Source organism: Ochotona curzoniae, unplaced genomic scaffold (genome assembly GCF_017591425.1).
Source record: "Ochotona curzoniae isolate NIBS_2020 unplaced genomic scaffold, NIBS_Ocur_1.0 contig_3432, whole genome shotgun sequence".
Classification (NCBI taxonomy): domain Eukaryota; kingdom Metazoa; phylum Chordata; class Mammalia; order Lagomorpha; family Ochotonidae; genus Ochotona; species Ochotona curzoniae.
This window is the reverse complement of record NW_024465859.1, coordinates 4,342,441-4,368,240: the sequence shown is the minus strand read 5'-3', so window position 1 is coordinate 4,368,240 and position 25,800 is coordinate 4,342,441. Positions and strand designations below refer to the sequence as shown.

The 25,800-nt window shown below is 35.2% G+C and overlaps 1 protein-coding gene across 1 annotated transcript in view; it reads right to left on the bottom strand.

The window, feature by feature from the left end:
* The window catches only part of LUZP2 (leucine zipper protein 2), a 335,801-nt gene that overhangs the window by 178,053 nt on the left and 131,948 nt on the right, over window positions 1-25,800 (bottom strand). The window contains exons 2-5 of the mRNA XM_040980287.1: window positions 24,691-24,808; window positions 20,360-20,430; window positions 12,490-12,571; window positions 6,949-7,011 (exon numbers count right to left, since the gene is read on the bottom strand). Coding sequence (XP_040836221.1) covers window positions 6,949-7,011; window positions 12,490-12,571; window positions 20,360-20,430; window positions 24,691-24,808 — 334 coding nt within the window. The remainder of the gene's footprint in view (window positions 1-6,948; window positions 7,012-12,489; window positions 12,572-20,359; window positions 20,431-24,690; window positions 24,809-25,800) is intronic.

Genomic DNA, 25,800 nt, shown 5'->3' with positions numbered 1-25,800 from the left:
GGCAAAGATAGACCTGTGCACTGTCAGATTAGGCACTTGTACAATTATTAAGATCTTGCTATATAGCATCATGCGACATATGGGAAGCCAAGAATAAAGAGAGTATAAATACATGCTTCCCCTCCCTCCAAAAGAATTACATTGCAATGTGTTACCTTTTGAAATGTAAGACTTGTAGCACATGGCCAGAGCACGTTGATGGGAGAGTAATCTAAATCGTGCTCTGTCAGTGTGTAGCTCTAAAGATGCTAGTCAAACTCTGTCACAACTGTTGAAGACTATTGATTCAGACATGCAAAGCAGACTTTGCAGCTATTGAAGAAATCTCACAAACAGTAGATGGAACACATATTACAAAACAAAGAACAATTGGGATTATAAAAATTTTTATAAACAAAATTTCCCCTTTCTTCACATTTATTAGAGAATAAACATTAATACAAGTTACTTATGGAACAAATGAACCATACATAGCAACTTTATGTTTCTGATTTATACAGCCATGCACTCACTATTTTTTCTTATATATATTGGCTAAAACATAGTCGTGTAGTCCAGACTAACTATATAAAATCTTTAGCAAAGTACATATTAATTTCCAGATGAAGTCCACGTTATATTGCCACAGGAAAGATACAGAAGTGCATTCATGTATGTGTCTACGTGCCACACACTACTTAATTTTTTGGAAGGTGCATTATTATATTTGAAAGAGTTACACAGAGAGATGGGGAGAATAAAAGGGAGAAAGAGAAAAACTAATCTCCCATCTGCTGGTTCACTCCACAGATGGCTCAAATGGCCACGCCTGAACCAGTTCACAGCCCGAAATTGTCCTCAATCTCCTGCTTGTATGACAGGGGCCAACATGCTGGCAGTGCAGGCAGCAGCTTCCCACTCTGTCCTACTGACTTAATTCTAAGTCAGCTGGAAATTAGGAGAAGGAACAGAAGGACAAACATTAGATAAATAGTACATATACATAAATAATACAATACATATTTCAGGTTAGCACACTTGTAAATGCGTGGAATATATGAACCACCAAGATTGCCTATAAGCGCTAGCATGAGATATGTAATTTTCAAGCAACTTAATCAGAGCTGTCATTTATTAGTCAACTTTTCAATTACTATGGCATAGCAAAAAGCAATGATCCTCTTTTTAAGAAATGATATGATGTCATAATGCATATCAGAGTGGCCATTTAAAACCAACACTTTTTATCACATTTAAAAATTTTTAGAACCTTTCCTAGAAAAGCAAATGACTTACATTTTTAATTCTTTTATCTTTTAACACTAACTTTTAAAAGCATAATTGGCAAGTGCAGCCATTAGAGAGCTTGAATTATGAAAAGAAGGTATGACTGTGTTGCGGTGGTTTAAAAATAAAACGGAAGTGTAATTTTATTGAAAGCCGAGAGTAGTCATTCTGTCAGCAGTTGCACTTTCAAATATAAAAGGAGAAATGTGTGGGCACCTGAGAGTTGTAGCGTTTACCACAACAGAAAAAAAACTTACAAATAATATAAAAGAATGGTTTATTTTCTTCCAGATGTGGGAAGAATACTCAACTTACACAAGGGAATACTGTGTGATATTTACAAAGATTGAAAGAGGCAGTTCCCTAGGTGGCTGGTGTTGCACACTATTTCATTATGAGTCAGGTGGGTGGTTGAAAAACATACATAGTTAGATAAGCTGCTGCAAATGAAAAATGATGATTTGACACCTAGTTCCTTTTCATTCTGAAATTAAACAACATAAACACTCTCTAAGATTTAATTTTTCTGTTGCTATTTGTTGCATCTCTTTTCTCCCCAAGAGTATCTTCTGCCTTTTTTTGGGTTGTGTAAAGATGAAATGAAATCATGTATATCAAGGAGAGGTGGAAAGGGAGAAGGAAGTGAGGAACCATTTGAAAAGGCAGGTATACAACAAGGGACCGGGAGCAGTATGCTTAAGAGCACGCAGATCGTGCCTTTTAATATTTTAGATGCCCTCATTGCTGTGATTTTAAAATCATTTACATATCTGTCATGATATTAAGTCCATTGGCTGATCTGGCTACGCAGCATTCGGCCTCACTAGCATTCCCTGTCCTGTGCCAAAAGTTGTATTTAAGGAATTTTCTCCTGCTTATGGTAGTATTAAGGAAAACAATGAAATTAGTCCCCATGCCATTTCTTGGCGATGAAGAGTGCATGAGAGCCTGGGTGGACTGTGTTTTAGCCTCTCCACAGCTGCTACAAAGGCTACCACTGAAGATTTCCTTTGCAGCCATTTGGAATTACTGAGGTCCATTTGTCAGTCATTTCTGTGAGCTCTTAAACTGCTCAATAAATGCAGCCCTGTTTGTTACTGAAAAGCTCTACCTCAGTACTTTTTGTATAGTGCAAATGAATAAGTGCTTTGACCTTGGTACACATTACTCTAGCATTATATCAGTCTAGTAGTGTGTGTGTTAAAAGGTCTTTCCCAGAAATATCCATTATTAAAAAATCTACACGAATTTAAAAAGTCTTTTGTACCAAAATGGACTTTTAATCCCATTTTCCAAAAGCTTTTTGTGGTACTCTGCAGTTTCATGGAAAAGTCAAAAGATAAAGTCGCTGTGTTGAAATAATTAATTTTTATCAAGTAAGCAAATGTATTTTTTTTAAGGTAACCTAGACCAGCTCCAGAAATTAGGATGTTACCTCTTTGGGCCATTTTCCAATTAACCACACTTTTACTATTCATGTAAGAGTTGATATAAAAAATATGCAGGACCTGATGCAATAGCATAACAGTTAAGGTCCGCACCTTGAACGTACCGGGATCCCATATGAGTGCCGGTTCTAATCCCGGCAGCTCTACTTCCCAACCAAATCCCTGCTTGTGGCCTGGGAAAGCAGTCGAGGACGGCCCGAAGCTTTCGGATCCTGCACCCCTGTGGAAGACCAGGAAAGAAGCTCCTGGCTTCAGAATGGTGCAGCACCAGCCGTTGCAGCCACTTGGGGAGTGAATCATCGGATGGAAGACCTTCCTCTCTGTATATTTGACTTTCCAATAAAAATAAATAAATATTTTTAGAAAAATGAAAAACAATGCAGTTGCAGTTAGGGATACAAAAATATGTATATACAGTTTCCTTTGAGTCATTCTCAAGATTCTGCGGCATACAGATACCTAGGCAATACTTCCAGGAGATATGTTGCATGGTAGAATGAATTGGTTGCAAAGTTAATAACATGGGATCTAAGGATGACTGTAAATTCCTATGACAGTAGTGCTGAGTTATGAATAGAGAGCCAAATAAATTTCAGTTGCTTCATAAAACCCAATTCACTCTCCTTGTGTTTCTTACAGTACACAGTTTCAGCCTTGATTTGAAGATTATAAACAAAATGCCTGCACATTAAGTGTCCCGAAATTAGATTCAGTTAGTACATGCTAACAAAATTAGCTCTTGTCCTCACTTCAATGAACAACAGTCTACAACTATAAGGGAGCATTTCAATGTCAATGTTTTTGTTTCTTCTCCTAGTGACCACCATGTTTAATAAGATTGGTCTCAACTTCCCCCTTATACCATTATATTGAAAATACTTTTATCGAACTATCAAATCTTTCATATTTGTGTAATTACATTGAATCAAAGGTGGCAATTGTCACATTATGTTCTGTTCTTTACATTCTCTCTTGGTCAAAGAATTTTTATACAAGTGAAATTTGCTATATAATGCATCTATATATGCATATATGTATTATATATATATATACACTTTCTCATCAGGTTCTGAAAAATATTAGAAACTGAGTAAAATGTTTGAGAAATGAACATAAATATTTTATAACCAAATAATATTCTGTTTTCTGTTGCTAGGTTTACACTTAATAAAATACTCCTTCTTTGCTTGGTTAAAAAATCATTATGTTGGGCCCAGCACAGTGGACTAGTGGCTAAATCCTAGCCTTGAACGTGCCAGGATCCCATGTGGGCGCCGGTTCTAATCCTAGCAGCTCCACTTCCCATCCAGCTCCCTGCTTGTGGCCTGGGAAAGCAGTCAAGGATGGCCCAAAGCTTTGGGACCCTGCACCCATGTGGGAGACCAGGAAAGAAGCTCCTGGCTCCTGGCTTCGGAATGGCTCAGCTCCAGCCACTGTGGTCATTTGGGGAGTGAATCATTGGACGGAAGATCTTCTTCCTCTCTATCTCTCCTCCTCTCTGTATATCTGACTTTGCAATAAAAATAAAGTAAATCTTAAAAAAAATTATGATGTTGTTTTAATTTTGTATACATGATCCCTCAAATGCTGAAGGTGTTTTTGTTTTGTTTTGCAGAGTATCACTTGGCCTCTCAGAATAGGAATCCATTTGGATAGAGATTCTGCATGTGTTAGAGCAAAGGCATATGGGTTTTTGATGGGTCCTGGATCTAATGCCTAGAGTTTTATTTTCTTATTTTAAGAAAATGATAAATAGATGGAAATCTGAAAGTGAAACTGATGACGATAGGAAAGTCACTGCAATCCGAAGCATATCATAGTTGCGAAAAGCTTTGACAAGTGAGCCAGATCCAGGGCAGGATTATTTTTAAAGAACATTTGCAAATCTATGACCCTTTCGACACTTTGATTTCGGACTTGTGCTGTCCAAGGCAGTGAGATAGAGAATTGCTTTTTTAAGTTACTTGGTTTTTTCTACAATTTACAGTAGCCTTAGCACCAATTGCTATATTATGGCTTCAATTTTACAGTACACTTTAAATACAGAATAACCAGTTGAGCAAAGTTTCTCTCTTCATCAGAAAAAGAGGTGAATCATCAGAAATAAAATGAAAAACTTATCAGAAAGTAATTTGAAAACTCCTTTATCTTGCCCAGGACTTAGTGTATATTTGGTTCAGACTGTTACACCTGTTCGTCTGCAGGCAGGCATGAGAATCCATTTTCAGAATGACAACCGGGCAGCATTCAGTCATATTATGAAATAGTCCATCATCTTCACTTCAGTGTGTTTATTGAGGCAAGGAGATAGAATAATTTATTTTGGAGAGATTTACAGCCACAAGAGTCAAACCAAAATGGGTTTTCTTCTGAAAATTTACTGGAGTTTTCTCTAGATCATTGGTTATTGACCTTTATTATTTTTATTTCAGTCATGAACTGCCTCTAACAATCTGAAACTTCTTTGAAAAATACATACATCCACAAGTGCTTTTTCTATTACCTGATGATTTCAAGATTACTGGGCTATCTAACAGCAACCTTGATATTCTACAGGTTTCATATACATTTCTATTGGAAATAAGAGCAAATTAGTAAATTACTTCATGCTTTAAATTCGCTGGTAGCATACAGTTATTTTATTGAATTTAATTTACTTGCAACAAGAATCACATAAACATAATAGTAATTTATTCTCAGCACACACAAAGACCTGGTTCTGTGTTTTGTTTGTGAAAAATGTCAAGGACAATATTCCAGAGAAAGTGGTATCTAACTTTAAGAAATCTGCACTAGTTAATAAAATAATTCTTTACAGGATACAGAAGTGGAAATACTCACAAATAAGATAGTGTTGCATATACACAGTCCCAACTGAAGTATCTGCCAATGTCAGCCTAACATATTCCTTAATTTTAGGCACCTTTCATTCCAATTTACAACATACTAATGCTAGTTACCATAGATGATATCTTTTGAGTTTCCTTTAGTAAACAGGTAATTAATTTCTGGATCACTGTTCTTATCATGGCAAGTCTTTCTAAAATATTTAAATAACTTTTCCAGCAAGAAATGTAATCCAATCACTAAACATGTACAGCCAACAAATCTTCCACAAGAGAAATAAAATTCAGGAAATCCTGATCTTTTCAACAAATTCTATCGGGACAATTGGATAGCAGCCTGCAGGGATAAGAAGCAAGACCACAACCTTTCAGCTTAAACAAAAACCAGGTCTAAATGTGCCAAGGATCTATGTCTGACCCACAAACCATCAAACCAACATAGGAAGCATTCTGAAATATGTAGGAATTGGAAAAAACTTTTAGAAAAGTCACCAAAAACACACACAGTCAAAACCCAATAAATAAATGGGGCTACATCAAACTAAGAAGCTACTGTACAGCAAAGGAGATGATCAACAAAGCTAGCCAGCAACCAACAGAATGGTGAAAAATCCTTGGACACTACACCACAGAGAGAGGAGTAATTTCCAGGATTTGCAAAGAGCTTCAGAAACTTAAAGGCATCAAAACAAACAACACTGAGTAAATGGATAAAGTAAATGAACAGATATTTTTCAAAAGAACAATTCAAATGACTAATAGACACATGAAAAAAACTGTTCAGGCTTCCTCACTATCAAGGAAATTCAAATAAAAACCACATAAGGTTCTACCTAATTCCAGTGAGATTGGCCTACTTTCATAACTCTAACAACACATTCTGGTGTAGACGTTGGGAGAAACACACCCACTGTCACTATCGGTATGAGTGTAATTACTATAACCGCTATGGTAGTCCGTACGGAGAGTGCTAAGAGAACTGAAAATGATCTGCCATACTACCCAGCTATCCCACTCCTAGGAATATATCAAAATTAAATGAAATCTGCATATGAGAAAAGAACCTGTGCTCTTGGATTTATAGCAATGCGATCTACAATGCAAAGGTATGAAAACAAAACAGATGCCCATCTAAAGAGGAGTGGATGAGGCACTTCTATTCCATGGAATTCTACTTAGCCACGAAAAATAATGAAACGCTACCGTTTCCAACAAAACGGGTCCCAACTAAAGACTACTATGCTCAGTGAAATATGTCAATCCCAAAAGGACAAATAGCATATGTTCATTTAAACATAAGGCAAATTCCACACAAAATACAAGATCAATTGATACACAGGTAAACATTCTTCTATGATTTATATAAATAATTTGAAATATAAACCTACCTCATTCTGAAGATCTCGGATCATTTTGCTCTTTCTTTCCATTTCAGTTTTCAAAAAGTTAATCTGAAAATAGAGATAACATCATGTATATGCATTCTAAATTCATTTTCATGACTCAAATATTTTCATTCAAGTATAATAAATTGTTTAATCTTTTATAATACACCAAAAACTAAAGGTTAAAAAAGGTATTAACCAAAACTATTGCACATACAATTTACACAGCTATTTGTTCATTTTTGAAAATATTCTTTCCTAATGTGACAAAATATTTGAGAAATCATGCAGATTATATCTATGAGACTTTTATCTGGACAAACCTCATTTTACAAATGCTGTTCTTTAGAGATAATTACTACAGCACTGTATCTAGAACTCTTTTCCTAAATCACTGTCCCAGCAATTTTGACCATTGTAGGTTTGAGAACACCTGCTCAGAGTTCTTTCCTACATCAAAGCAAAGACCATTATGAACAGTGTGTGAAAGGAACTATAACACATCCTCAAGAACATGCCATTTGTTACTATGTACCAGTCATTCCTCTTTTATTTGTGTCACACTACTGGTTGTACCTGTCCTATTACCTCAAATTTTGTAAAACAGCAGTTATAGTTTGTAAATAATTTATAATCTCTGAAAATACATGTGATGAACAGTAACAATTTGTTAGTGGATGGAACACTTAATTTGTACAATTTTTAACTATCAGATAACTATATTTTAGTAAAGAATAAGGAAAAAAAACAAAATATTATACCAAATATATTAAGTATTAACATTTGGAAACATAATGGATTATTGAAGATGGGGTGCATTTTTTGGAATTTATTTTTTATAGCCAATCATCATTTTATAGCTAAAGCACATTTTAACTTTGACTACTTATATTTCTAGTGCTCAGAAGCCACATGGAAAACAGTCCAGGGATGATGTAAGAAGCATAACATGCAACTTTTTCCTGGAGATGGAACAAGTCAACAGGCTGAAAGTCAGATTTGGAAAGATAACCATTTACCATAGGTGTAGCTTTAAAATAGTGTGTCTTTCTGAGACATTTCAAACTGATAAAAAAGAAACAATCTGGCAATGCCTAAGGGATTAGCTCTGCAATTAGACAGGTTGTCCAACAACTTTCAGAACTTTTCATAAAGATAATATTATCAATATTAAAAATATTCACTTTATTTGCCTTCCCTCCTTCTCTCCAGAGGTAACCCCAATCATGAAACTGACGTATATTGGCCTCATGTATATCTTCTATATTTTAATTATAGTCTAAGTTCTCATGGAAAAGCAAATAGTATTCTATGTTTTAAACCTGGTGGAGGTCAAGTGGGACTCAAATATTTGTTTCTGAGATTTACGCATGTTCATATGTGAATATAAATATTTGCTGTATTTGTTGTTCTGTTACGGTAGCATCCACAGTTGAGAATAAAAATCACTAAATTAATCAAATTAATACAAAATTTGTATAACCTATGGATCCCTGACACCATAATTTAAATAATGCATATATTTACCTTTCTTTCAAATGAACATATGTAAACCAAACTTAACAGCGCATGGTGAAAATCCCATGAAATAGCTTTGTCATCCACAACCATCCATCACCATTGCAGGAACATCTACAATCTCCTAGCTATTGGAGGTGGACATTCAGAGCAAAGAAAAAGTATAACTCAAAATTCCCACTCTGAAATATTTTCTGAATCAATTAGATTTTTCTAGTAGATGTGGACTCAGATACTCAGAGACTGCTGGTGAGTTTGCAATTGCAGAAGATAAAGGGTTTTGTAAGCCAAAGCTGAAGCTGATGAGGAAGTGGAGAAGTGATTTATATAAGGAAGTAATTATTGGGATACATAAGAGCAGATGTGAGTAACCAGCTTAAACAGGTAAGGACAGAAATAGGGAATTAAAAATCATGCAGTTCCATCTCTGATGTCTTCATGAGCTGTAATATTTCTGCCAGCACCCAACAATCATACTGTACAACTCTTGGGCTTGTCTTCCATAAAGTTTTTCTTTTTTTTTTATTCAAGATTTATTTATTTTTATTGCAAAGTCAGATATACAGAGAGGCAGAGAGACAGACAGGAAGATCTTCCATTCTATGATTAACTCCCCAAACAGCCTCAATGGCAGGAGTTGAGGCAATCTGGAGACAGGAGCCAGGAGCCTCTTCCAGGTCTCCCACACAGGTGTAGGGTCCCAAGTGCCCATATGGGATCCTAGCGAGATCAAGGTGAGGACCTTACAGGCTCGGCCACTGCAACAGGCTCCTGAATTTCTTTTGAAAGCCGTATGATATCTGAAAACCCACTGCTCTCCGCCTGGTGATGAAATCTGTTCCCATTCCTCAAATGATGCTGAATTTTCAATCCAAACAACTTCAATAGAGAAAATGCATATCAAATAGGAAAACTCAAATTCTATCATGATTGCCTTTGGATCATTTCAATTTTCAACTAGGTATGAATAATGCAGATTCTAATAGGTACTCAAATCATTATGACAATTACTGATAGGTTATGGAAAACAAATGTGTAACTTTAAAGGACTTGATGGTACTCTAAGTTAAATGAATATATATATATATTCATATCTATATGCACCTCTAGGTAAACAGATTTTAAATACTTCTCTAATTGAAGCATATTTAGCCAGACAATTTCGCTCTGTTACATATTTTTCTTTACGTCATGAATTAGTTGAACTCATTGCACTTACAATAATATTCACTGACACTATTGTTTTCATAAGTCCTTACATAGCAGTGCGTTATATTTATCAGTTATAATTTAATTATCCTTAATTAAGAATATGAGAAAATATTTTGGAAGGATAAAATTGTAATTACTTAGACATTAAATTTGGATAGAAAAATTTAAAAGTGCACTTTGTAAATACTGAGGACTGAAAATAGAGCCAGAAAAATTGTAAAGGTATTGGCAATTGGAATCCATTGATTAAGAATCCCAGCAGGTTTTAACTCCATGGGAGATTTAATAATTGCTAGCAGCTAGCTATGGAATCATTATCAGAGCTAGAAACTATCACTTTGTGTTTATACAGTAAATATTTGTGCATGTATTTACTTTGAATAAATTATGGAGGGAAATAGTAATTCTTTATTCTTAATAGTAATAAAAGCTTGAAGCTAAGTCTTGCATTAGCCTAATTATGCCAAATTTAGGGCAAGTGAAGCCATAAAAATTAGCAAGAATAATGAAATGCAGCCAGTAATCATTAATATCTCTAATTGTCTTACATCTGGGAGTTCATTTTTCCTTTCTGTGTTTGGGATTCCATAAGAACGGAAGCTTTAGAAAAGTTATTATTCTGCTATTTGCTTACAAATAAAAGGAAATGTTCACAGTAAATGTTTCCAGAAAGACCATGTTTAAACACTATTAAATAAAGACAGACTTATTGTTTTTCAATTTGATTTACAGGACTGTACCTTGTTTCATAATTTTTTTATCTTAATAATGGAATCACCATTATGCTCCATAGCATTTTATTTGAATTTACCAAATTTTGTATGTTTAACATTTTTTACATAAAATACATAATCTTTCATTTTTATAGAAACTCTATGGTCAGTTACATATAATTTAACATCATCTTGTAAGAGTTGCTTTGGGAAATTCATGGCATATTATCCAGAAATGGCATAAAAATGATTGTGAAATGTAATAGAAGTAGAAATGAAGACTTAGAATATCCTATGTCAAGAACGAGATGCATTATCTCAATCATCCTTTTCCAAGAATTCATTTTTATTTCTCTCTCAATAGTGCTAATTATATGATATTAAAAATAACACAGACGTCAAATGAGTAGTATGATAAAATAGTTACTGTGATGAAGAAAATAACACACAATTCTGAAATTCCTTAAAATGAAGTATGTATGCTCCTTAATACTGCATGCATCATGTACCAAATAGATTTGTATATAAGTAGCACTGATGTGCTTACCACAATAAAAGAAATTTAAGTATAAGAAAGGAGCTTTAAAAATAGAAATGAAACAACACATTTGCTCAGCTGTGGAGTGATGGGTATACACTACAAATAGTAAGTAGAAATGGAAAAACACCATTATCTTAGATTCTAGCGTCTATTACGTGCCGATACACTATTAGACACATTGTATGGTTGATTTTACTGTAATGTATTTACTAAAACTATTATATAAACTAATATATAGCTATTGAAGAACTCAGTCAAGTCCACAGTGGTAGTTATTGACCCAGTAGACAGGCAAACCTGGAAAAACACAATGAGCTTAGTTCTATTTGGAAGTTTCTGGGTTATGTGAATATTTCTGGGAGAAATGGAAACTGCTGCAAGTTTCAGCAGAAGCACTCAGGGAAGAGGGCCATTGTGTGGTGGATCACTCTGCCTTTTCTGCCATCTCTCTCGTCATGTTAGACTCTTAGAAAAGTTGCAGAATATATTGGCATAACCATGAGGTCCTTGGTTCCTCTATCTGTTGGTCATGGAAATGAAGCTGTAAACTTTTTCTTTTTACAGATATTTCCTTTTTTAAAGAAAAAAAAAACAACAAATCAATGTAGCTTTATTATGATAAACTGAGAAAAAGATAAGGGTGGATATTTCTTTTATTGTCTCGACACCACCATTCATCATCAGGCTATAAAAAAAAAAAAATCCACACTAAATGTGATCCTGCTTTACTCTCTCACAGTCAAGGATCTTCCCCACAGGTTTCTCCAGCCCTTGTCCTAGTGATAAACCCAGTGTTTCTGGACACACCCTTCCATTGGCATGGCAGACCATCCCTCTCTGATTGGTGAGAAACAGGCTATCTTTTCAATGGTAATCATTTCCTGATCTGTCGGATTTGTTAATCCTTACATTTTCTGTGAATATTATATTTTAAGATAGATCAAATGGTGAAAAGAAATATATGTTTGTATTACCTAGATTTTATTGTAAAAGGGAGTCTGAGAAAGAGGGCAGACCTGTAAGTTTAAGCAGTACTCTTAGGAATATCATCCCTCTTGCCAACGATAAAATTAAGTATAATAGCTCAAATGTGGAGGGAGGTACAGAGAAACATCACTTAGAAAAGCTGCAGAGCAACAAACTAAACTTGGGAGCATAAGGAAACAGGCCCTGCTTCTAAGAGATTTCCTTCCAGCAAATGTATGATGTAACTTATGATTCTACACAGTAGCTCAAATTACTTCATGATCAGCTTCACTCCTCAATATGTGAACCATTTGTGGGAGGCTGGAATCAGCAGCCTTGTTCCATTTTTTTTTTTTTATTTGTAATCAAACTTCAGCAGAAAGTGAGGAATTGGATGACTACTAAGAATCAAACACAATATTACTCATGTCTTTGAATGAATAAACCAAAATTTTATTCCAGTCATAATTACCGATGCTTCTCTCATGGGATTTTCATTTTTTATGGGTTGGTCTATTCCATAATCATTTTGGAAAAGGAAAGTAACAATTTTCAAGCACTGAAACAAAGGTCACAAATAAGAAACATACTTACAGTCGCCTGGTGTTTTTCTGCTTTCTCAGATGTCTCTTTAAGTTGATTTTGTAGGGCCTCCTGAAGAGACTTCATTTCTTCCCTAGTTTAGGAGAAAGCAGAGACTGTAATATGATTCTGTCATTTCATATGTCTACAATGAAAGTTTTTTTTTTTTCTATCCACTTACATTTAAGAAACAGGCAGCTGGAATTACAAAAAGCCACAACTAAGTATACCGGATCTATCCAAGGATGCTATTATTAAAGGGTTTTCTTTCCCAGGCAAATAGCTAAGCTATATTTAAAGAAGATTGCCCTGCTATTATATTTTATACAAGAATTCCACTGTGTGAATCATCAGCGATGTGCATAATGTGCCTAATCAAATCAATATAATGAATTGAGTGGAGAGGGTAATTTCACTGACAGCATGCCAGGTGTGAGCATGCTGTTTAGAAAAAGTCACCCTAGACTTGCTGATAGGATGAAATTACTGTTCCCTTCTAGTGTTCCTAATTGATTAATTTGAAAGCATTGTGCTTTAGACAACCATTTATAAAGCCTGAGTTTCTCTAAACACAAAGAGACACAGGCTTCTTTCAAACTTGATTCTGGCACACTGAATGGGCTTAACAGGAAAGCATGTCTATACATATATTCACATTATGCCATTACTTCATCAATACACAGAAACTTCATCTCCCTTGTTAAAAACAAAACTGGTTCCCAACATTTAAGATAAAAAGTTAATAGAACAATGTGTATAATTATGCTGCAATATCATATTGTCTTTCTGGGTCTAGATTTTATTATCCAAGCTATGGTTTATAAAGAATCAAATATTAGACAGTGGCATGAATAAGTCGTGTGTGTATATGTGTACTTAACTCTTTTTAGAGAGAAACTTTCTCCAACAGCAATAATAAGAGAGAATCTTGCTTTGGTCTTACCAGCATTCAAACTAGTTCAAAATTTTAAATTTGATACCAAGAGAATCCCTGAAAACTTGAATAACTTACAAAACCTCTAAAGCTTAGTATGCTGCTCTAAAATATGACATTGATAAAAAACTACCTCCTATATGGGCGATTTTAGATGCCACAACCAAAAAAAAAAAGTACTTAGCAAGATGCATGCAAAGATATTCTTAGCAAATGTTACATCAGTGTCACTCATACACCAGCATCACTCCAGACCCTGATGTGTGGTCTTTGACCATCACATCCTAGAAACCAAACCTATTTCTTCATTCAAGCTATCCTCATTTTAATTTTTTTTCTATAATTTAAAACTTGTTCAACAGGTAAATATATGATTAGGTGAAGTTATCAAATAATTACAGTTATGTTGGTACTATGATGCTTGTCTGCACAATGGTGTGTGTGTGTGTGTGTGTGTGTGTGTGTGTGTGTAGTATTATTAAGACTGAGTTTCAGAGACTTATTCTATTTTACAGCTTATTTGAAAATCAGAATGAAACAGACAAAGACAAAGAAACTTTATTCACTCCTCTTCTCAAATGGCCATTAAAGAAAACAAGGCAGGACTGGGCCAAAGCCAGGAACCAGGAACCCCTTCCTGGACTTTCACCTGGGTCTCAAAGCCCTAATCATTTGGACCAGTTCTATTGCCTTCCTAGGCATATTAGTAGGAAGCTGCACTGAACAGCCAAAGTACTAGCTTGCACTCCAATATGGGACTCTAGCATTGCAGACGATATTTTAATCTGTTGTCCAATAATGTTAACACTACATGTAGATTTTAAATCAAACTTCCATTATTATCCAAATTTGTACAATTTTTTCAGGATACTTAAAAGCAGATATTTTATTATTTCTGATATTTTATTCAAACAATTTCTGGAAAAATATCATATAATATCAATCTTTACCTAATTTGTAGTCCTACAACCCTCTTAGATACCACACATTGAAAGATGCTATGAGAGGATAGGCAACCAGTGTCAATAGGCATGGCACAATTGTTCTGCAGACAAACTCTAGTCTTTGCATTATGTGTTGAAGAAAGGGAGACAATTTACTTGTTATCCTTAACACTGAAATCTTCAACAAGTGCTTTGTTAAATACAATTAAAACATATTTCTAACTTCAAGAAGTCATAATTGTATTTTTTCATGTTTTCAATTCAAAAAATGCTCATTTCAAGTTTTAAATGATAGACATAAAATAATGAACAAAAACTAAATTACAAAAATATGCATTAAAAACTAAAGTAAGTGCTAGCAAACCTACCTATACACATACACAGACACACAAACACACATACAGAAGGAATCATTGGAGAACTTCTGTGAAATGTGAATTATGAACACCCAAGCAATCTTGAAAATAAACAACCAAGCAAGAGGCATTACATGACCTCGATTCTAAATGTATCAAAATGAAACAGTAGTTAAGATAGTACATGGGCTTAAGGGGATGCATAATGGAAGAGTAGTGGAAATTAATATGTTGATAGGTGGAAACAGAGAGAAGTATGTCCCTGTGCATGCAGTACAAGGATGGACTCACAGCAATATGGCTAATAATCTCCTACATTGTTGGGAGACGCCTCAGTGGCAGCATGATGGACTTGTGAAAAATCACAAAAGAAATCCATTGTAAGACTGGAGGGGGACTAGAGAGGAGGGAAAGGAATTTGGGGAGCGGTAAGGGAGACACCAGTACCTACTATACGGTGTCGAACAGCAATAAAAATGAAAAAAATAACACATACATACATCAATGCAATACAACATAGAACTTGGAGGTCAACTCACACATCCACGGTCAACTGATCTTTTAGAGCATGCTAACAGCCTACATTTAAAATAAATTCGCAACAAATGCTGCTGGGGAAATTGCAGATCCACATGAAAAACATGAAAGTTGACATCTAACTTTTGCCACATATGAAAATCACAGAAGACCTGGCCCGATGGCCTAGTGGCTAAGTCCTTGCCTTCTAGGAGCCCAGGATGATGAACATCTGGGTTGACACATATTTTTGCAATAGTCTATTGGGCTGCTTTAAACATGGTCGCCAAGGTGTCTCATTTAATGTGCAAAACTTGTGATGATGTAATATTATATGACAGCATCATCATTGAATTCTACCATCTATTTTACAATATACTTTTCTCACTTTATGACTGTAGACTTAAGGCCCACATTATTTGACATCATTATCTGTGTTTTCAAGAAAACTAGTATATCTATGTATTATATATGCAATATCTATATAGTAAGAGGTGAAATGGGAAAATGTTCAAAACAGTAAACAGGCCTATGGAACTCTATCATAAAATGATAATAATAAAAAGAAGTAAAATTAAAAGAAAGAAGTCAGTTAACCTTAAAATAAATTATGAAAATGCTTCCACAAACACAAAGAAAAGTTAATTTTATTCCTACAAACATGTGCATTTGTGTTTAATAATTTAATGCAAAAATACATGAGCAGTACATTTAAACTGACAAGTCTCATTCCTCATACAAATCACTAGCAGTTACATTAAAAAAAAATCCTAGTGTTATTAATAGTAAAGTAAGCAAATCAAATCCATGAGCTATCATCCCAGTCTGGTTAGATATATTAATATCAAAAAGATAGAAATTAACAAATGCTGGCTAAACACAGAGAGAAGTACAAATTTTGTAGAAACATAAATTGGTACTGTCATTGAGGAAAATAAAATGGAGAGTGTTAAAAATCTAGAATTAGAACGACCCAATGGTTCATAGTTTTGATATACAGTATGTATTTTCAGAGGAAATGGAATTCTGTCAGAGGCATTTTCGCTCCCATGTTTGCTGCAGATCCATTTACAAGTGTCAAGAAGCAGAAGCAGCCTCAGCTTCTATCAACTGGTAAACGAACAACAAGAACACATTTTGTAGATAGAATGAAATATTGTTCAATGATAAAAATGACAAAATATTGCACGCTGCAACAGCATTGATGGAAAGACTGGGAAATGTGGTGTTAAGGGAAATGATGAAGACACATCAATAAAAACACTGCATGATTTTACCCATGTGTGGAATCTAGAATGTTACTGTCATGGAACTTGGTTGTTACCAAAGACTGAGAAGATTTAGGGAGAGAGTACAACGGGAATAGTAACAAAACCTATGTAATCCATGGAGAAAGAAACATCAGTATTTTATAGTTCGGTAGAATTTAGCATAGATAAGCATAATAACATGCTGCATATATCCCTAAACAAACTAGAAATCGGATAATAAACATTTCAGCATGAAAAAATCCGAAATGCTTGAAGATATAATTACACTAAATGGGCATTACAATCAAAACATGCCATGTTTCTCCACTGATATGGACAAACAGGCTAGATTAGACAGACTTAAACTGTGAACAAATTTTAAGAATGCACCAAAGCAAACTTATTTTTAAATTGTGTTTCCAACAAAAATTTTTGAAGCACTTGTGTGTGTAAGTGTGCAAGTGTGTGTATTTAAACGTCCATCATATTGGTATCTAGAAGAAGCAGAAGCACAAAGACAGGAAAGAATTTAAGATCTATGAAGCAAAGCTGAAGAAGGTAAAGAATTTTGCAGGTGTTCATGCCAAGGACAGCCTCCAGGCATATAGTAGGATTTTCCCTTTTTAAATAACATTTCTGCTTCTGTTTTACCTTCCTGACTCAATCGTTTGTGTATTAATTGCTCCCATCTTCAGGCTGTCAAAACACTTTGCTATTCAGGCTTGCTAATTACCTTGTTGTGGGAGATAATTCCAAACGTGATTCTGTACCTCATCCCACCACTATCCAGGATGAGCCCAAACTGCTCATGTAGTTTGGGATTGCCTCTTTAACTCAAAAGAACGTATTGCTTCAATGACACTTGTGACAGATTGATGGAGGGTTGACACATTTTTACCACAGAACTTTGTGTTACAGGAGATCTTAAATGGCAGTAATTTCATAATCTTCTATTTCAAATTATATGCATAAAATATAGTCACCAAAATCTTTCTACAGAAGGCATATTTTTCAAGTCATTATTGGCCTCTGTTTTAATATGCTATTGTCTCTTGCATTCAGAGAGCATTGTTAGGGACTCCTTAACTACACTGACTCAAAAATTGTTTGCCAGGGCTATCCCCTAAACAACATTCATGAAAATAAAATGATGTATTAATATTCAATTCAGGAAAAGCTTCCATACATATTGAAGTACTGTTACATATCCAAGTGCCTTTTATGATTGCATCGTCCTGACTTCTACATTTTCTACATGTTGTGATTTAAAATCTATCCACCAATTGCCCTTTCCTACAAATAGTATGTCTAAATACTTCATAAAATATAACAAGTGTAATCCAAACTCTAATTCTCTCCTCCTCTCACTGTTACACACATACACACACACACACACACACACACACACACCCCTCTTTTTGTTTCTTGACATAAACTTTAGCTGTTTATCTTTACACATGAAGGTATGATACTGGTATTTTTTTTTTTTTATTTTTTTACTGGAAAGGCAGATATACAGAGAGGAGAGACAGAGAGGAAGATCTTCCATCCGATGATTCACTCCCCAAGTGAGCGCAATGGCCAATGCTATGCTGATCCAATCTGAAGCCAGGAGCCTCTTCTGGGTCTCCCACGCGGGTGGAGGGTCCCAAAGCTTTGGGCGGTCCTGACTGCCTTCCTGAGCCACAGGCAGGGAGCTGGAAGGGAAGCGGGGCTGCTGGGATAGAACTGGCTCCCTTATGGGATCCCGGGTGTGCAAGGCGAGGACCTTAACCACTTGCGCCACCGCGCGGGCCTGAAGGTATGATAAACACTCTAAATCCTCATACTTTATTGAATTTCTATCTGAAGTTACAACAATACTGACTAGCCATCTCTTCATTACAATTTCAAAGGAAACCCCAATTATATTCATTTTAACCTAGTGGTAATCTCTAAGCTAATTAACTAAAACTGATGCCTCTAGAGTTGATAAAAGCAAAATGATTTCTCGGAATGTCTACTCCAAGTCAAGATCAAGCGGTGAGGATCTAAAAGCAATAGTTTCCTCAACAAGACAGGCATTCAGTAAACAACAGTGAAAGTGGCAGGCATGGGCACAACATCAGAATGAGGCGCATAGGCATAAGACATCTACTACAATTTGCATTTTTTTTAGACTCAGATAATACTTCTAACTTTATGATCAATTAATATTTTTTATATTTATACTTATTCTTTACTATTTATTCATACCTATTTCTGAAAATTGCTCAGTTTGCTTCAGTCATATAAGCGTGATTTCTTTATATAACTCCTTTAAGTACACTGCAAAAATGTGCATATCTCATGCTAAAGGTTTTTGAGAAATTATGCATTACAAAAATGTATTGACTTTTGCAATATGACTTTAGCATACATCTGCAGGTGATGGCACAAGTAGTACAAGGACTTCCACTTATCTGAAAGACGTGGATTCAGCTCTCACTTTTTGGCTCCCAGCTGTCTCTCTGCCTCTCAAATAATTTAATATATTAAAAAAATAAATTCATGCCTGTGACCAGTTTCTGGATCAAAACACAACTTCAGGTGTTAGCCATCAGGTATCAGTCTACAGGGTAAACATTTGTGTCCCTCACTGATGTACCTAGGTTCAGTTCAGTTCTGAACTACTGTCTCCACATTCCTGCTACTAGGCAACCTGGGAAGCAGCAATGCTGGCTCAAGTGACTGAGCTGCACACACCTAAGGTTCTTGGGAGACCTGGGTTGCACTCTTGGTTGCATTCACCCCCCTGCCAAGCCTAAGCATTTGCAGGACTTTGTGATGCAAATCAGAAGATGGAAGTTCTTTGTGGCTCTACTTCTTTCCTTCAAATAAACAAATGCCTTGTATTCAAAGAAGGGGGAATCTGGGTGTAGCTAAATGAAAACTATTTGTGCAGTTCTACACTATTTATATTTTTACAATTATTATTGAAAAGGTTAAAAAGGGGACATGTCTGTGGAGGAATCAGAATTGATGAAAAGAGACTTGGAATCTATTTCACACGGCATCATAGCATCTTACATTAAATATCTCTTTAAAATATCCATTTAGTTGAAAGAATGAGAAAGAGGGAAGCAGTGACAGAGAGTGAGCGAAAGACACACACACAGAGTTCTTCCATGAATGGGTTCTCTCTGCAATTGTTTGCCAATAGTCAGGAAAGGGCCTTGTCTTACCTAGGTCCTCTAACCTCAACCCCGGTACCCCATGAGTCCCCATGGGACTCATTTATGGGAGCCATTGTCTGTTGTCTCCCAGGCAGCCCATTAGCAGGAAGATGGAATTAGTAACAGAGTTGGGATTCATGTCCAACACTCTTGTGTATCCACATTGCAATAGTGTTTTAGCTTTGCAATTGGTAAGCCAAAGTATAAGAAGGCTACTATTGTGTTAATGATATTGTAATTGTGTTGTTTATGAGATAACCCCACTTTTTTTTACCTCTCTACCGTTATCATTATAATCTGATTTTGATCCTATATAACATTGTATGTTAACATCAAAGTGTGTGATCTGTCCTTTGCGGATAAACATATTAGGTTTCATCTGAAGCCTATTTTTCACTGAAATATAACACATCCTTGGCCTCCAACTGGGATCTTCAGGAAAGAAACAGCAGCATTACTATCACCAACCGTTTGTTAAATATGCAAAATCTCATGCCCCATTCCAATTTTGTGCAAAAAAATCTGCATTTCTACAAGGTTTTCAAGTGAATCCAATGTACATGCCAGGGTAAGTAAGAGAATGAATGAGGCCATGCACTGGGAATGAACTGAATAATGAGGTTTCTAAATGGAATTTGACACCATGGCAACAAGAAGTGAGAAAATAAAAAGCAAAATGGAATCTTACCTTTGTTTCTGGCCTAATTCCAGAAGCTTCTGAACATCAGTTTTGGCGGATTGCTCATCATTTTTTAAAGACTGATAAGAAAAGTAGGAAAAGGCAGTCTTATTCACATGAAAAATTGAGGCTCACTCCCATAGTACAGAGTTCTGACTGCTCCTAGATAATTCTCCACACACAAGGCCAGAAAGCTTCTCTAACACTAAGGACAATGGAAAGGAATTTATGACATGAATTGTGCATATGCTACACAGTAGGCAAAAGGGATTGAGAAGAATATTGAATTCTAGTTGTCTGAAATAAGAAATTATTCCTCAAATATCTCTATTTAAAAAATGATATAAAATATATCTTATCACTTTCATTTGAAGTTTTTCTGCTTTGGCAAAGTTTCTACAAATATAAGGAGATAGAAAGCCTTCCTGCCAGGAAATAACACAACTCAAGATCCAAGCAGCTTAAGGCAACTGTGTGGTTTTGGGTGTTTTAATATGAACAATGCATTATGGTATCCTTATACATGTAGCAAGCACACATACATACATACACATTTGCATAAAATTCTAACTTTCCTCTCTACATTGTGTACTAAGTAAAAAAATATGTACCACTTCAGTAATCATTTCTTATACTATAGAATTAAGTTCAAAAGTCCCTGAAATTTTCTCATAAAGGAATTTTCAGTTAAGCCGGCCTTAGAAAATTTCCTCTTTATACTAAATGACTTTTTAGATAGATGAACTGATCTTCTCCAATTTGAAAAACTAAATCTGCAGCAGCCCTTTAGCCTAGTTGTTGAATTGCCTGCATTCCACAGGATAGTAACCAGATTTAATTTCTGACTGTATCTCCTGATTCTGTTTCTCAAATCCTAGGAGACTACAGTGATACTACAAATAATTTTGTCCCTACTACTTGCTTGGGGCCCCTCGATGGAGTATCCAATGTCCAGTTTTTGCCGTAGCCCAAAATATTTTTCTCTCTCTCACTCCCTTCATCTCAAACAAATAAATAAAATAAAACTCCTTCAAGTTGATTTGTTAATTCGAAATACAAAGAGAGAGAGATTGATTCTCAGTGCATTTACTCACTTCTTGCTTGGCCACAATGCACACGGTAGGGCCAAGCCAAAGCCAGGAACCAGGAACTCCATTCAAATCTTTCAAATGGGCTTGTGATCCATGTGCTTGGGGTATTTTCTGCTCCTACTAAAGTGTCTTATCAGGAACTGGATTGAAAGTTGAGTAGCTGGTTCTAAAACTTCTTTCCAATATGGATCACTGGTGGGAAAAGTGGCAGCCTAAATAACTGAATCAACCTCTAAAATTAAATCATATTAAATTAAAGCTGAGAGAAAATACACACACACACACACACACACACACACACACACACATTTTGTATGAGAATAACTGTGACAGGGAGGGAAATGGCAATGTCCAGAGGGGTAAATTTTTGTTTACTTAATATATATTTAACAAATATCTGTCTTGAGTAATTAAAATACCTATGTCAAGGCATGGTATTCACTTTCACAGGCTTTTTTTTTTTTTTAATTTCACATTAAAAGCAATCTGTTTATAGTTTGCTAAGTGATTGAATGAGATTTTCCTTAGGAGAGGGTTAAATAAATGGCAGCTCAGTTTATTTGGAAAAAGTAGCTTCACACAAAATAGAACGAACAGAATGAGAGATTACAATGGGTGAAATGTCATCATTCATAGATTTTTATAGATTCAAGTCCATTTTGGGCATATGGCATGAGCAGGTTATAAAATTGATGTATTGACTTCCTCACATGAAAAATCAAGATGGGAATTGTGAAGTCTATTTCAGACAATGACTGGGGAAGATCAAAAAAGAATAATGGTTGTATTGTGAAAGTATTTGGTGAATAGTGGAATAAGAATAGTCCTATTCATTTATTGAACATCGCGTATACTCTGGGCATTATGCTGGAAACAAGGATTAAAAAGTTATTCCAAAATGAAAGGTGAAACAAAACAAAACAAAACAAAACAAAACTAAGATGCAGACCAGAAAAGAGTAGGTCAGGTTGGTCAGCAAGACATATCTAGCAAGAAAACTTGGTGTGTTTGATATTTACTAAGTGATGGCCTGAAAAGTGAGCTATAATTCTCTGATCTAATTTTGGATTTTTTAAGATAGTAGAAGATTGATATACCTATTGATTACCATCTGTGTGCTGACTCTTATATTACCACTTCACCTAGGGGCTGCTCTTAAACAGTTGAACAAGATATTTAAATCTCCTATCTTTATTAATTTCCATTTTGAAACATATGCAGAATGAGTTTTTTAAATAAATTTGAATGCTTGCCTCATTATTTAATATGCATATGGGCTTTAAATTTTGGTTGCCTGTTTGAATCTTGTTCTTCATTTTATGATGAGTACAGTATCTTAATTTTCTGTAAATAGATTTAACATAAAAATATAAAACATCTTACACATGGCTGGCACAAAATAAATAAGTTATTTAAAAATTACAACTGTTGACTTTCAGAAATTATGGAGGTTGTTACTTGGCATAATGAGTAATATATCATGTCAGTGCTCTTACGTCGTTTTGCTGTAACTAGGTTTAAATATTGGCTGAGTTTCTGATTTTAGCTTCCTGCCAAAGCATCTTAAGAGGAAGCAGGTGAAGGCTCCCATTCTTGGGCACATGCCACCCATGTAAGAGACCTGGATGGTTTTCCTACTTCTTGGTTTCAGCCTGGCCCAGCCCTGACACTTATTGTAGAACTTGAGGAGTGAACCAGTGAATGAGATATTTGTGTCTGTCTCTCTGGCTTTCAAATAAATAAAATGAATAAATAATTTAACAAATAAACTCATGAAATTACACATTTTTCTCAAGCAAGGTTATAGACTGTGATTATACATATTGGATTAGGCTGCTGTTGTAATACTTTGTTAATACTGTAAACATCAATCATTTCTGTTTTATTTTTTTATCATATGTGCCAGGTGTTCTATGCTCTTTGGAAAGTATAGCAGGAAATATTGTCCAACATTATTCACTTGGCAAATTTCTACTTAATAATAAAGATCTGCTCAAGAATTGACTGCAACCGTTATCCTTCTCATCACCTTTCATTCCCATCACCATTGTCCTAGTGCTCTGTGTATATTTCTTTCCTCGCATCTTAATTATTTGGAACTATTATCTTGCTACCTGTCTCTGCATTCAGCTGGGTTGTGGACATTATTTTCTTCCATTGTAGCTTCTTCTTCTTCTCTGGATGTGATGCAACACCTTGAATGAGAACTTCAGCACCGGCCTAAAGAATCATCTCTACTAATTGACTATCTGCATGCTTTCAAGTTCTTCATCTTTCTATGTCCATTTATAAATAATGGCTACAGTAACAAATTCACATTACACTTAAATAAAAAGTAAGGTAAAGAACTAAGATTGTCCTTTGTTCTTGTTTGCATTTTTTAAGCATTAACACCATCATCATCATTATTACTATCATAGTCATCACCAGCACCACCACCATCCTCACTGGAAAAGTTTGCAGAAAAATGTGGGTAACGCTAATATCCTCTTGTTGATAAGCACAGCTAAATCACTAATGCACAAGCTCTGTAGCCAGATTATCTGCATTGGAACACTGGTTTCTTTTGTAAAATTTGAATGCAATTCAACATCTCAAAATATGATTCTTTATGTTATATATCAAGAAAAATCACAATATTACTAGCTATTCTCTAGATATTCTATAATTAATTCATATTTACAAGTCTTCTTAACATACATTATTCGCTGAATAAATGTAAAATTTAAGTCAAATATTAAAATATATTATCAAATGTTTCAGGGATATAAATGTTTTGATGATTTCAGCCTGCTAACAGTTATACAAGCAGCATTCTCCTTTATAAAGTATTTAGTATTTTCAGTAATGGGGTTTCTTAAAGAGTCCTCATTTTCTTGTGTATTTTAAAATACTCTCCTGGACATCATTCTTATTTTCATTTAACTCTTAGACATAATTAATTCTTTTCATCTTATAATATGAAAAACACAGAGGTCAAATTGATTTAGAAGCTGTGTGGGATTAATGACTTTACTTATCTCATAATTTTCTTTTTCCTTTGTTTGCAAACCATGAATTCCAAGATGGCACTTCACATGGCATTTATTCTTGAAGCTCAAATATAATAATAATAATAATAATAATAACAATACTAAAAATGACTGCTATGGACAAGCCTAGAAATATAGTTAAAACAGTTGATGATGCACATTAATCCATTGAGGCAAATAAGACTCCTTTTTGGTTGAATACGTGTCTTCCTCTTACCTGAAGATTGACTTTAATTCCATTCAGTTCTCTTGATGTCTTTGTCAGCTGACGGAGAATGGTACTTCGCTCCTTAAAGACTTCTTTCAGTTGCTTCTCTAACTCTTCATAGCCCTGTCTAACACAGAAAGTAAAGGCATGAGATTCCTGAGTATGTCTGTTAGAAACCGAGATGGGGTTAACATTGTGGCTCAGGATAAAGCTAATGCCTGCAATGCCATCATATCCTATGGGTGCCAGCTGGTATCCCATTGTTGTTTTCAGATCCAGCTCCCTGTTAATGTCCTGAGAAAAGCAGTAGAGGATGAATCAATTATTTGGGCCCTTGGCAGGCATGCAATGGAAAACCTGGAATAAGCTCCCAGATCCTAGCTTTGGCCTGGCCAGTGCACTGGCCCTTGTGTCATTTGGGAAGTGCAACAAAAGACGTAAGATTTTCTCTCTCTCTCTCTGTTTCTCTCTCTCTCTCTCTCTGTATTTCTGGCTTGAAACTAAACAAACACACACAGAGTTAGTCTTGCTATTTTTCAAAACAATGGGAACAATAAGAAATGACTGCTGTTTGTGGAGAAAAATTGGGGAAAATAACAAAAACAAAATATTTTAAGCAGAGGATCATGCTTATGCTTTGGATAGATTTCCCTGGCTGAGATCTCTGGAGTTTGCTGCACAGGAAACCCTGGGAAGAGAGGGAGGCTATTATGGATATTCCCACCAGGCAAAGGAAAATACTGACCAAGTTACATCAAAGGCAGTGAGCACAAGAAAGCTAGGCTTAATTTTAGAAAAAATACACCTAATAAAAGCAGTGTACTACTAGTTAATAATCATAGTGGCTATATCTTTTATGGGGAAAGAGTAGGAGACACCTAGTTAGCAATGATGCCATCTTTCTGGTTTGGGCAGAAGCAGGACATGGCTCTTTAAGGAAAAGTCACAGGAAGAACAATATTTTCAATGAAAAATATACTGACAAACCCCATTTAAAGTTCTAAGAAAGATTCAAGCTCTCTGGATTTTAATTATGTTGTGGGTAAAATGTAGCCTTGACCTCATATTTTTATGTTTTAAATATAGTAACTTATGTAAATCTTTAAACCCTTAGGAGGT